This window comes from Balaenoptera borealis (genome assembly GCF_965194805.1).
Source record: "Balaenoptera borealis genome assembly, chromosome: 19".
Lineage (NCBI taxonomy): Eukaryota > Metazoa > Chordata > Mammalia > Artiodactyla > Balaenopteridae > Balaenoptera > Balaenoptera borealis.
Window position 1 is genome coordinate 12900391 of NC_138878.1, and position 12713 is coordinate 12913103.

General features: G+C 44.6%; 1 protein-coding gene and 1 long non-coding RNA gene across 3 annotated transcripts in view; one reads left to right on the forward strand and one right to left on the reverse strand.

Moving 5' to 3' along the window:
- LOC309617580 overlaps positions 1 to 12713 on the forward strand; it is a 548498-nt gene that overhangs the window by 97490 nt on the left and 438295 nt on the right. The window lies entirely within an intron of this gene.
- The window catches only part of HYDIN (HYDIN axonemal central pair apparatus protein), a 441132-nt gene that overhangs the window by 95782 nt on the left and 332637 nt on the right, over positions 1 to 12713 (reverse strand). For both annotated transcript variants that reach the window (XM_082369752.1, XM_082369751.1), the window contains 4 exons: positions 11975 to 12154; positions 11330 to 11503; positions 8626 to 8796; positions 5293 to 5510 (listed from right to left, as the gene is read on the reverse strand). In XM_082369752.1, the coding sequence (XP_082225878.1) occupies positions 5293 to 5510; positions 8626 to 8796; positions 11330 to 11503; positions 11975 to 12154 (743 nt within the window). The remainder of the gene's footprint in view (positions 1 to 5292; positions 5511 to 8625; positions 8797 to 11329; positions 11504 to 11974; positions 12155 to 12713) is intronic.

The following is a 12713-nucleotide window of genomic DNA, read 5'->3' on the forward strand; positions in this document are numbered from 1 at the left end:
TAGCAGTTGCCTTATGTATTGAGGTGTTCCTATGTTGGGTGCATATATATTTATAATTGTTGTATCTTCTTCTTAGATTGATCCCTTGATCATTATGTAGTGTCCTTCCTTATCTCTTGTAACATTCTTTATTTTAAAGTCTATTTTGTCTGATATGAGAATTGCTACTCCAGCTTTCTTTTGATTTCCATTTGCATGGAATATCTTTTTCCATCCCCTCACTTTCAGTCTGTATGTGTCCCTAGCTCTGAAGTGGGTCTCTTGTAGACAGCATATATATGGGTCTTGTTTTTGTATCCATTCAGCAAGCCTGTGTCTTTTGGTTGGAGCATTTAATCCATTCACGTTGAAGGTAATTATCGATATGTATGTTCCTATGACCATTTTCTTAATTGTTTTGGGTTTGTTTTTGTAGGTCCTTTTCTTCTCTTGTGCTTCCCACTTAGAGAAGTTCCTTTAGGATTTGTTGTAGAGCTGGTTTGGTGGTGCTGAATTCTCTTAGCTTTTGCTTGTCTGTAAAGCTTTTCATTTCTCCATCGATTCTGAATGAGATCCTTGCCAGGTAGAGTAATCTTGGTTGTAGGTTCTTCCCTTTCATCACTTTAAGTATATCATGCCACTCCCTTCTGGCTTGTAGAGTTTCTGCTGAGAAATCAGCTGTTAACCTTATGGGAGTTCCCTTGTATGTTATTTGTCGTTTTTCCCTTGCTGCTTTCAATAATTTTTCTTTGTCTTTCATTTTTGCCAATTTGATTACTATGTGTCTCGGCATGTTTCTCCTTGGGTTTATCCTGTGTGGGACTCTCTGTGCTTCCTGGACTGGGTGGCTATTTCCTTCCCCATTTTAGGGAAGTTTTCAACTATAACGTCTTCAAATATTTTCTCTGGTTCTTTCTCTCTCTCTTCTCCTTCTGGGACCCCTATTATGTGAATGCTGTTGCATTTAATGTTGTCCCAGAGGTCTCTTAGGCTGTCTTCATTTCTTTTCATTCTTTTTTCTTTATTCTGTTCCGCAGCAGTGAATTCCACCATTCTGTCTTCCAGGTCACTTATCCATTCCTCCGCCTCAGTTATTCTGTTATTGATTCCTTCTAGTGTAGTCTTCATTTCAGTTATTGTATTGTTCATCTCTGTTTCTTTGTTCTTTAATTCTTCTAGGTCTTTGTTAAACATTTCTTGCATCTTCTTGATCTTTGCCTCCATTCTTTTTCTGAGGTCCTGGATCATCTTCACTATCATTATTCTGAATTCTTTTTCTGGAAGGTTGCCTATCTCCACTTCATTTAGTTGTTTTTCTGGGGTTTTATCTTGTTCCTTCATCTGGTACATAGCCCTCTGCCTTTTCATCTTGTCTATCTTTCTGTGAATGTGGTTTTGTTCCACAGGCTGCAGGATTGTAGTTCTTCTTGCTTCTGCTGTCTGCCCCCTGGTGGATGAGGCTATCTAAGAGGCTTGTGCAAATTTCCTGATGGGAGGGACTGGTGGTGGGTAGAGCTGGCTGTTGCTCTGGTGGGCGGAGCTCAGTAAAACTTTATCCACTTGTCTGCTGATGGGTGGGGCTGGGTTCCCTCCCTGTTGGTTGTTTGGCCTGAGGCAACCCAACACTGGAGCCTACCTGGGCTCTTTGGTGGGGCTAATGGCGGACTCTGGGAGGTCTCACGCCAAGGAGTACTTCCCAGAACTTCTGCTGCCAGTGTCCTTGTCCTCACTGTGAGCCACATCCAGCCCCTGCCTCTGCAGGAGACCCTCCAACCCCAGCAGGTAGGTCTGGTTCAGTCTCCCCTGGGGTCACTGCTCCTTCCCCTGGGTCCCGACGCGCACACTACTTTGTGTGTGCCCTCCAAGAGTGGAGTCTCTGTTTCCTCCAGTTCTGTTGAAGTCCTGCAATCAAATCTCAGTGGCTTTCAAAGTCTGATTCCCTAGGAATTCTTCCTCCCATTGCCGGACCCCCAGGTTGGGAAGCCTGACGTGGGGCTCAGAACCTTCACTCCAGTGGGTGGACTTCTGTGGTATAAGTGTTCTCCAGTCTGTGAGTCACCCACCCAGCAGTTATGGGATTTGATTTTACTGTGATTGTGCCCCTCCTACCGTCTCATTGTGGCTTCTCCTTTGTCTTTGGATGTGGGGTATCATTTTGGTGAGTTCCAGTGTCTTCCTGTCGATGATTGTCCAGCAGCTAGTTGTGATTCTGGTGTTCTTGCAAGAGGGAGTGAGAGCATGTCCTTCTACTCCGCCATCTTGGTTCCAATCCCTGTGGTCTTACATTTAAATTAAGACCATTCAGGAGAGATGAAAGTTTTCTCTAGCTATGTTCAACTGCCCTGCATGGAGGAGGTGGAGAATTGAGAGTACGATGAAGGGGAATGGGAAAGGGAGCACCTATAGTGATGGACCGTGAATCCAAACTGAGTAAGAAAGGAAATGAAGGGGTTGGTAGGCAGTGAAGATGTGAACTGGAGGTTTCACTGGGACACATTATTTACCAGAATAAGTCATCTGGAAAGTTAGAAGATGGTTGTCAAAAAGTAGGATGTGTGATGTAGCGATCACGAGTCTACAGGTCACAGTGAATAAGGTCTAGAATATGACCACGGGAGTGAGTAGCTGAGGAGGCCGTGGAATTGAAGAGCCAGGGTGTTGGATTAAATATTCAAAAGATTAGGATTTCAAACTGGTGTTTTCCTGGAACAAGGTGATTTATAAATAAATGACCTTATATGACAGGTCATTTCTTCATCATGTGACATAGTACACATTTCTTCCCATTTGCACCATGACTAAAATTTCCATCACTGAAGAGTTCATGCTTTAGGAGAGCTTCAAGAAAACCAAACAGCCATCTCTAGGAAAAGCACTCTGACAAGGCGACAGCTGTCCAAACCACTTGATCCTGTAACACTGGAGCAATGCAGGCAGACACATGTGCAGTGAAATGCAGGCAGACACATGTGCAGACACATGTGCAGGTCTTTGAGCTCTGATTTCTACTGTGATATTGAACAGGTTTCAAGTTCCTATTTAGAGAGGAGTCAGAATCGGGATTTTCTGCTGCCTTTGTTTATGTTCTAAAAAGCTTCACTTTACTATCCAGATTGGCAGAAACGAACCAAAGAAAATCATTTCCCATGATACCCTATTTAAGAAATATATGGGTTCAGTTCATCCATAAACATCTAAGTAAAGAATATTATATTAGATCTTGGAGAAGAGGATTAAAAGGATGATGCTCCAGAAGAAATTGAGTCAATGGTTTCAGTTTTCAAGGTGCTAGAAGAACATGCAACTGAAGTGAAGATCATGTGACACCATCTGGCATAAATCCCACCCCATGGATGCCCCATCCAACCAGCCTACCTCCTCTTACACAAAGACCTTCACCTCCACTCTGTCCACATGCCCCATCCAGTGCTCTACCATCTACTTGCCCCACCAACCCTCCATTCACCTGCCCCATCCAACACGTGTGATTCTCCTCTCCTCTGCTCCATTCACCTCAGCAACCTTCCTGAAATGTCTACCTCTCCCATTCCCCCTATACAGCACTCTCAGACTGAAGCAAGACCCACAGACCCTTTTACTCTTCCTATTTCTCCCATTCTATTGTCCTTCTTTTAATTCCTTCTCTACCTAGGCCAGATTTCCTATACTGATGCCACTCTCAACTCCCTTGACCCTTGTTCCGAGCACACCCCCACACCTGCAATGATGATAACTTCTCTCTCTGCCTCTGAATAAGGGCTGCCAGGGGCTGCTTAGGGAAATCTTACAACCGTGAAGTTATGGCTTCACATCTTGCCTGGGCCATCAGCACTTTCAACTATCTTTTCTTTTGCCCACCACCAATTTCTGGTTCTATCTTCACAGTGGACACATCAGTGCTTTCTTTACCATTCTTTTCAAGCATGCTATGCAACCCAACTTCCTCAACACTGCCCGCAAAGACCATGCATCCTGCATACATCTTAGGGCCATTCAGCAAGACCTTCTCCAACCACCATTTTCCACCCCGTTACCCCTACAAGTAGCTGTATCTATTTTCACCTTTATTGACTCTAGAGGAAGATGGCTCCCAGCTCCCTCAACTATGCTTAATCCTGCCCTCCCCGTTTCCTCCTGGAATCTCATTCCCTCTTGGGTAGATCATCACCTTATACTTCTCCAGGAGCTATCTTAATAGACCTGCTTGTGCCTCCACCTCCTTTCAGAGAAAGAACTCATTGACTCTGGGTTTGCTCCTCTAATGACTACTTGATCTCTTTTCCCTTTTTTTCAAATATCTTAGAAGCCTATACTCATTTGACTCGGCTTTCCCACTCACAACTCATCACCCACCTGTCTCTCACTGCGCCACCCACTGTCTCTGACTTCAGCACCTGCTATTCATCTCACTTGCTGAGATTGTTTTGTTTTTTTTTATTAAAAATTTTTTTTTAATTAATTAATTTATTTATTCATTTTTGGCTGTGTTGGGTTTTCGTTTCTGTGCGAGGGCTTTCTCTAGTTGTGGCAAGCAGGGGCCACTCTTCATCGCGGTGCGCGGGCCTCTCACTATCGTGGCCTCTCTTGTTGCGGAGCACAGGCTCCAGATGCGCAGGCTCAGTAGTTGTGGCTCACGGGCCTAGTTGCTCCGTGGCATGTGGGATCTTCCCAGACCAGGGCTCGAACCTGTGTCCCCTGCATTGGCAGGCAGATTCTCAACCACTGCGCCACCAGGGAAGCCCCTGAGATTGTTTTTGAAGTCCCTCGGCATGTGACTCAAACTCTCTGGCTTCTTTATGACTTTCCAAGACTCCCCTGCAGCTCTCCCACAACTTATATTCATGGTTCCATCCTTCACATGCCTTTAGTAGTAGTTTGAGCCATATGAAATTGCTGCAATAAGAGTTCCCGAGTGGTTGAATATTGGCAGTTTCATATGGTTCAACCTAATTCTTTTTACACACCTCTTTTGTCACCAATCTCTTTTTATTGCATATATTTGAATGTGTGGTTATCACCCTTATCAGACTCTTAGTGCAGCTTGAGTGAAAGAATTTTGCTTTATTTATCTTCACTTTGCCAGCACCCAACCCAATGCCTATAACATTAAGGGCACTTGTTTCACACCTGCTAGATGAACACTCCGTTCAGGAGTGGTACAGGGACAGCACTCAGGCCTGCCTGGCAAGGGCACCTGTAGGAATGAAGTTGTGCTAACCTGGATGCAAGATGCCGAGGAGGAGGAGAAAAAAGAGAAGAGGGGGAGCGGGGAGGAAAAATCCCAACCTTCCTTCCGGGAGCCCTGATTTGTACCTGTGGCGTTTCGGACGAGTGCTGGTGATGCTGCTTCTGAGACACAGAGCTGTGGCTGTCTGCTTTGCCTTTGGTAATGAGCACGCTCCCACGCACAGGCTTGGCGGGTTTAATTTCGGGAGTTACCAGAGTGGATTCTGAAGTTAACTTCCCCAGGGTCTCACTGCTCAGTCCTATTTGTCCCAAGGCATTTTGGCTCAAAGCAGCAGCCTCCTGGGCTACACAGAGAGAGAGGGTTTATATTAAAAGTCACCTTAGGATAATAAGGAAATAATAGCGAGGATGGCAAGTTGAAACGTAGTGTGATTCTTCTGAAGACTACAAAGCCATCTCCACCTGCAGCTGGCTGAGCAGGGCTGAGAGAAGAGGCTCCACCCACTGAGGACGGATGATGATGACGGGTGTGTGCAGAGCCTGGCCTGGAGCCCCGGGCTCTTCCCTGCTCATCTTCCCAGGGGATCCCACGATACTCTCCCCCGCTTTCTCTTCCAACCCAGAGGGTAATCATTTCTGAGACTGCTGGTACACTACAGGCCTGACTGCCCTGGAAACCTACCACAATGATTACTGTGTTGTTTTACCAGTCTTTTATTCTTACTACATCTTCAAAACCCAGCATGTATTGTATACTGACAGCACATCTCAGTTTGGACTAGGCATATTTCAAGGGGCCAGTGGGTCCTGCGTGGGACAGACAGGTTTAGACTGGTCACTTCCACTTCAGTACAGCCTGCTGACTCCACAGCAAACAGCAAATGCAGGTCTGGGTTTAACCCCATCACTGAGAGGGTTTTCTCCAAAGTCGCCAGCGACCTCCGAACTGTGAACTACAGCAGCCCTCTTCTCAGGGCTCATTCTATCTGAACCTTCAGCCACCTCCGATTATATTCACTTACTGATTTAACACATTTTTATAAATCTTTACTCTGTGTCTACTATGTGCCAAGCACTAGTCTAGATGCCGGGAATACATTAGTGACGAAAACTAACACAAATCTCTGCCCTCCGAAGCTCACATTCTTGGCTGGGGCGGGGGTGTGGGGTGTGGAGGAGGCAGACAATAAAATAAGTAAATAAAATAAATAGTCTGTTAACTAGGGGTAAGGGCTATGAGGAAAATAAAGCGGGAAGGGTCCCCCAGACTCCAACCACGGCTCCGGAGAGATGAGAAAGTCCTTCTGGCCCCCTCCCACCTGTAGCTCTCCTGACTGCCCACCTTTCTGACCCTCACTCTGCCTTCTCCGCCTCCCCTGGCTTCTCCCCCTGCCCCCACCTCCTCCTAAAATGTGAAGTGTTCCCCAAGCTCCCATCCTGCCCTATCCATCCCTCTCCTCTCTTTCTGGAACTTTCTGGGCTGATTTCCTCTACTCCAGCGGCTGCACCCCTCACCTTGTTGAGGAAGTCTCCCCCAGTTATTAAGCCTTTAGCTTGACATTACTTTCTCAGGGAGCTCAAATTCATGATTTGTCACGGGATATCAACACAGCTCCAAAGACTTCTGTGAAACGCAGTTTATTTGACAGAAAAGGAAACAAAAAATCTAAGAGAACTGGAATTGTGATGCAGCCTGGGGTTCCCACTAAATGGTATCAGAATATGCCACCCCAAAGTATGACTACAGGAGTTCAGGATATGCCACCTCAAAATATGCTGCTTTGGCATATTGGTTATTTTGAGCTGTAGGCACCTGAAAAACAGTAAATGCAGGGAGTGGCTTTCCTTGACCTCCCCTTATTTGCTTAAAGACAGAACCTCCAAAAGAAGCTCCACTGTCATAAGTCCCCTTCCAGAGAGTTTCATCAACTAGGGAGATGGACTCTTATCACAGGAGAGGAGACTCAAGTCCATGCCACACCCAGAAAGACTTTATCACAAACAGCCACACCTCCCATCCATTCTTGTAAGGGTCCCTCATCTTTCCTAAAAACCATTTACCCTCCCCTAAGAGGACTACATCCCCCTTCCCTTTCCCTATTAAGGTGGTATTTACTTCTGAATTCTAAAGCCATCCATTTTCCCCTGAGTATCTCCCACGGTACATGAAGTATACATGTTAATAAACTTGTTTGGTTTTCTCTTGTTAATCTGCCTTTTATTACAGGGGGGCTCAGCCAAGAACTCAGAAGAGTAGAGAGAAAATTATTCTTTCTCCCCTAGACCACTAAAGAGCTGTTTCTCTTATCTTCCCAGCAAAGAATCTTCCATTTCTCTAAGCATCCCATGCAGAGGTATCAAGGGGAGGGGACATCCCTGAAAGCCCCAGCCAGTTTTATCATCTAGCAGGCATGGGACACTAACAGGAATGACGGCATGCTGTTCTAAGTATTTATATAAAAAACATTCTACTCCGAGCAGGTATTCTGCTTTATATTTGATAGATTTTCCCACTGAGCAGCCACCCTCCTGCCCTGTAGGTCTTTAGAGGATCCAGGAGAGCCAGGATTCTTAACCTCTGGTAGGTAAGGTCTCACTACTATGGGGTTTAAAAACTCAATTAATTTTCCTTTCCAGTAAACTTCCTCCTCCTCCCATGTTCCCTGTCTTGGTAAATGACATCGCTCTCTTCCTGGTTTCTGTGACCAGAAATCTTGGTGTGAACATCTTGAATGCCTCCCCCTCCTTCAATTCCCTGCCATGCAGGCGGCTATCAGGTCAGCCAGCCCAGCCCCACTCATATTCAGCTTCACCTCTCTTCCATTACAAGACATCACTAGAGCTTCTTTCCTACTGCAACTTTTGGACCATTTCTCCCATAGGGTGAAAACTGCCCAATTCCTCTTTTCCTTCAAAATAAAATCGAAATTCCTAATCTTGGCATTAAGTCCAACTATGATTGGCCTTAACCTGCCTTCCCACCTTTCATTTACCATCAGCTTCCCTGCTTTCTTGGTCTGGAATGTCCTTATCTTCACCTTTGCCTGTCAACATTCTCCTCCTCCTTCAAAGCCCACTTCCATGAAAACTTCCCCAAATCATGCTTGCTGGAACCCAACTATCCCGCAGTTGGTCTTTCACAGAAGCTGGCAGTTCTGTCACATTATTTTCCTCTGCTCTGAATGAGCACACGTCTGCTCCCCTCCAGGTGTCTCTCCCAAAGGTGTGGGCCACAACTCCTCCGTCGCCCTGCTCCCTGCCGTGCCAAGTGCACTGGGCAGCCAGGAGAGCCACAGGTGTCTGCCGGAGAGAATTCTCTGGGCTGCTAACTGGCAGCATGTTATAAGTCAGCCTTCAGTGGGGCTGTGGAGAAAAGCTCGGTGGGGGAAACTGAGAAGGTGCGTTACCAGTGGGGTAAGGGCCACTTGGCCACAAAGAGTCAGGGGTAATGGCTCTCACCAGACTCCTCTTCCTTCATGGACTGCTCTATGGCGGCCCTGATGCAGAGCTCACGGGCCCGGATCCCTGCGATGTTGTTGCCATCGGAGATGGCTTCCAGCACGATGGAGTCGAAGTTCAGGCAGGCTGCACTGTAGTACTTGGCTATGCTGACTGCGGTGGCTGACTTTCCTATTAAAAAAGGTCAGGAGTTTGAATTTCACAGCTCTCATTTCCTCAGTGTCCTAGACAGAAGAAGCTTCTATAACAGAGGCTACTGGAAAGTGATCTCTCCAAGGTCTCTGCCTCTAAGTCTCTCGTGTGGCCAGAGGTGGCAGCAGAAAAGAGAGGCAAGACCTGAGCCAGGAGTTAGGACCGTGGATTCTGGTCCTAATTCTACCCCTGATGAGCTGTGTGCTATAGCAACCCACATCCCCTCTGGACTTTCTCCTCGGCTTAAAAAGTGATTCTATCAGATGAGCTTTAAAAATCTTGTAGCTCTTACTGTCTCTGATTCTAATGGGAAGAGACTTTTTTGGTTTAAAGAATAACTTGTGTTGATTTTTTTTTCTCATTCAAAATACCTGCTTATTAAAAAGAAAGCAGAAAATTCAGAAATAACAGCAGGGAGAAAAGAAATTTGATCTTCCAGAGAGATTACAGTTAGCATATGCCTGCTAAGTATGCATATGTAACTATTTTATTCATATTTCTTACAAAAAAAAGAATGGGTTATGTGGTAGGTTGAATAATGCCTCCCCCGCTCAGATGTCCACATCCCAATCCCTGGAACCTGTGAATATGTTACCTTATATGTTAAAGGGACTTCACAGGTATGATTAAGAATCTTGATGTTGGAGATTGCCCTGGATTATCTGGGTGGGCCCAATGTAATAACAAGGGTTCTTATGAGAGAAGCAGGGTGCTCAGAGTAAGGACAGGTGATGTGATGATGAAAGCAAAGAGAGAGACAGACAGAGAGTGAGAGAGAGACGAGACAGACAGACTACAAGATGTTATGGTGCTGGTTTTGAAGATGGAGGAAGGGGCCATGAGCCAAGGAATGCAGATAAGGTTTCTAGAAGCAAGAAAAGGCAAGGAAATGGACTCTCCTCTATAGCCTCGAGAAAGGATGCAGCCCTGTTGACCCATTTTAGACCTCTGACCTCCAGAATTCTAAGAAAGTAAATTTGCATTTTTTAAAGTCACTAAATTTGTAGTTATTTGTTACAGTAGCAATAGGATATTAATACAGATAAATTGTAAGCATGGCATTTTTTTTCTCACTTAAAATGATATATATCATGAGCATTTTTCTATTCATTCAATACACTTCTATGGTACTTTTTTATTGTGATAGTATACATACAAAATTTACCATTTTAACTGTTTTTAAGTGTACAGCTCAGCTGCTAAGGATATTCACATTGTTGTGCAACCATCACCACCATCCATCTCCAGCATGTTTTCATCTTCCCAAGTGGAAACTCTTTACCCATTAAACAATAACCTCTCATTCCTCCCTTTTCTCAGCCCCTGAAAACCACCATTCTACTTCATGTCTCTACGAATATGACTACTCTAGGTACCTTATATAAATGGAATCATATAGTAGTTGTTCTTTTATGTCTTGCTTATTTCACTTAGCATAATGTCTTCAAGGTTCATCTGTGTTGTAGCATGTGTGAGGATTTCCTTCCTTTAGCGGGTGAAAAATACCCCATTATACCACATTTAGTTTATCCACTCATCCATCAATGGATACTTGGGCTGTTTCTACCTTTTCGTTATTGTGAATAATGCTGCTATGAAAATGGGTGTACAAGACACTGTTTTTCATGGTGATATAATTCACTGCATGAATGTACTATGGCTTAATTAACTAGTCCTGCATACTGAATGCTTCAAGTGCTCCCAAATTTTTAGTATGGTCAACAATGCTGCAGTGAACACTCACGCAGTTAATCTTTGTCGACGTGATTGTTTTCCTAAGAAAAATTTTTAGAAGTAACACTGCCAGGCCAAAGAGTTTGCACATATTCTTCCCCTCTCTTTTTAAATAACTTAATGTCTTGGATTTTTCTTTAATATTTTAATGTTATTAAATTATTGAAAGAATGCAAGCTCCAACAATTCAGAGATGTATTAATTAAGAATGAGGTGTCCCCACTCTTTCCCTAACTCCATATCTCAAGTTGGCAATTTAACAATTTGGGGATAATCCTTTGGTATATAAATTTCAAACAGAAGAGTCTTTTACTGCCTCAAAAATTACACATGCAGGACTTCCCTGGTGGCACAGTGCTTAAGAGTACGCCTGCCAGTGCAGGGGACACGGGTTCGAGCCCTGGTCCGGGAAGATCCCACATGCCGCAGAGCAACTAAGCCCATGCGCCACAACTACTGAGCCTGCGCTCTAGAGCATGCAAGCCACAACTACTGAGCCCACGTGCCACAATTACTGAAGCCCATGCACCTAGAGCCCGTGCTCTGCAACAAGAGAAGCCACCGCAATGAGAAGCCCGTGCACCACAACAGAGAGCAGCCCCCACTAGCCGCAACTAGAGATAGCCTGCATGCAGCAACGAAGACCCAACGCAGCCAAAAATAAATAAATTAATTAATTAAAAAAATAAATTAAAAAAAAAAGGCATCACCCAGAGGTAAAAAAAAAAAAAAATTACATGTGCAAACTTCACCATAAACCCCTCAGGGCTGTGCATACCTGACAGGGGCGTCCCATGGATGATGATGGCGATGCCTTTCCGGTTCTTGGCCATGCGGCCTTCTGCAGAAATGTCAATGCCCAGGTGGCGAGCAATGGCCTTGCTCACTGGGTTGTTCTCTACTTCTCCAACCTCCTCTGGAAAGTGGCTGTCAATGCTCTGAATCTTGTCAGCTGCAAATTAAATATACATGTGTGCGTGTGTGCATGCACATACATGCGGACACACCCAGACCTCACCTGGGTTCTGAAGGAAGTGGGGACGACTTTTTCTTAGTAAACGTCCTATTTTAAAATGACAAACATAATCTGCTGCAGATGTTGCCTCACTCCCTCTGTAGTGTATGAAAGTGCCCGTTTTGGCTAATAATCTGTCCATAGCTACTACAACTGAAAATACAGATACTCTTTGACTCTTAATCCCACTTTGGGGAATCTCTTCTGCTGAAAAATAATATTGGAAGCTAGCTGAATATGCAACAGTAAGGGAAATGACTAAATAAATGATGGCATATTCACATTGTAGAATTAATACATAATAGTGCTAGAAAGATGCATTTTATGGAGAAAGGTGAAAGGCACTGAACAGCCTTCCCACTTTTGCTCAGAGAGAACAGGTACCCAAACATTAAAATGCTTGGTTACTTTGAAACATGATTTTTTCCAGGCTTTCTTCATCCTCCTCTTCGTCTGGGTAGGTCTTGGACTTGACCATTGGGATATGCCGCTCTTCCAGGTTGGATGTGATAGAGAGCCCTCGGCTAAGCGAGGTCCTCTTCGTGCTGGCAGAGGTCCCCTGTTCTGACAAGGGACCGTCGTCCTCTTCTGCAAGGGAGCAAAGGATGGAAACACACAGGAAGAGTTGGGAGGAGGACAAGGGAGACAGGGCAGAAAAGGGAAGAGAGACAAAGAGGAGAATCACTGAACTGGTTACCATCACCCTGGACTATCTGACCCAAATAAATAAGAACTGCAGTCAGTCTGCTGTTAAATTTCTCTGCCCAGAGTGTTTCTACATTTTAACATTAAAAAAAAAATTACCAAAATTATACATTTGGTTTAGAAAATTTGAGAAATTCAAAAGAGCAAAAATGACAATATTTAGCTACATAAAGAGATATAGATAAAGAAATAGTGATAGAGGAATAGCAGCTTCATCTTATGATACCAGTGTAGGAGAGCGGCAACCTCTCAGATTTTTAATTTTTCAAAACTGAAGTTGGGATCATACTGTACACATACCAATTTGTAGCCTGCTTTCCCCCTTAATTTACCATGAAGATTTCTCCATGTCATCGTTGAGCACACCTACTACTTTCCCTGCCCCGCACCCTCCTCCATGCCCCTATTCCACAGAGTTTCAGTGGGTGCATTGGGCTGTCAT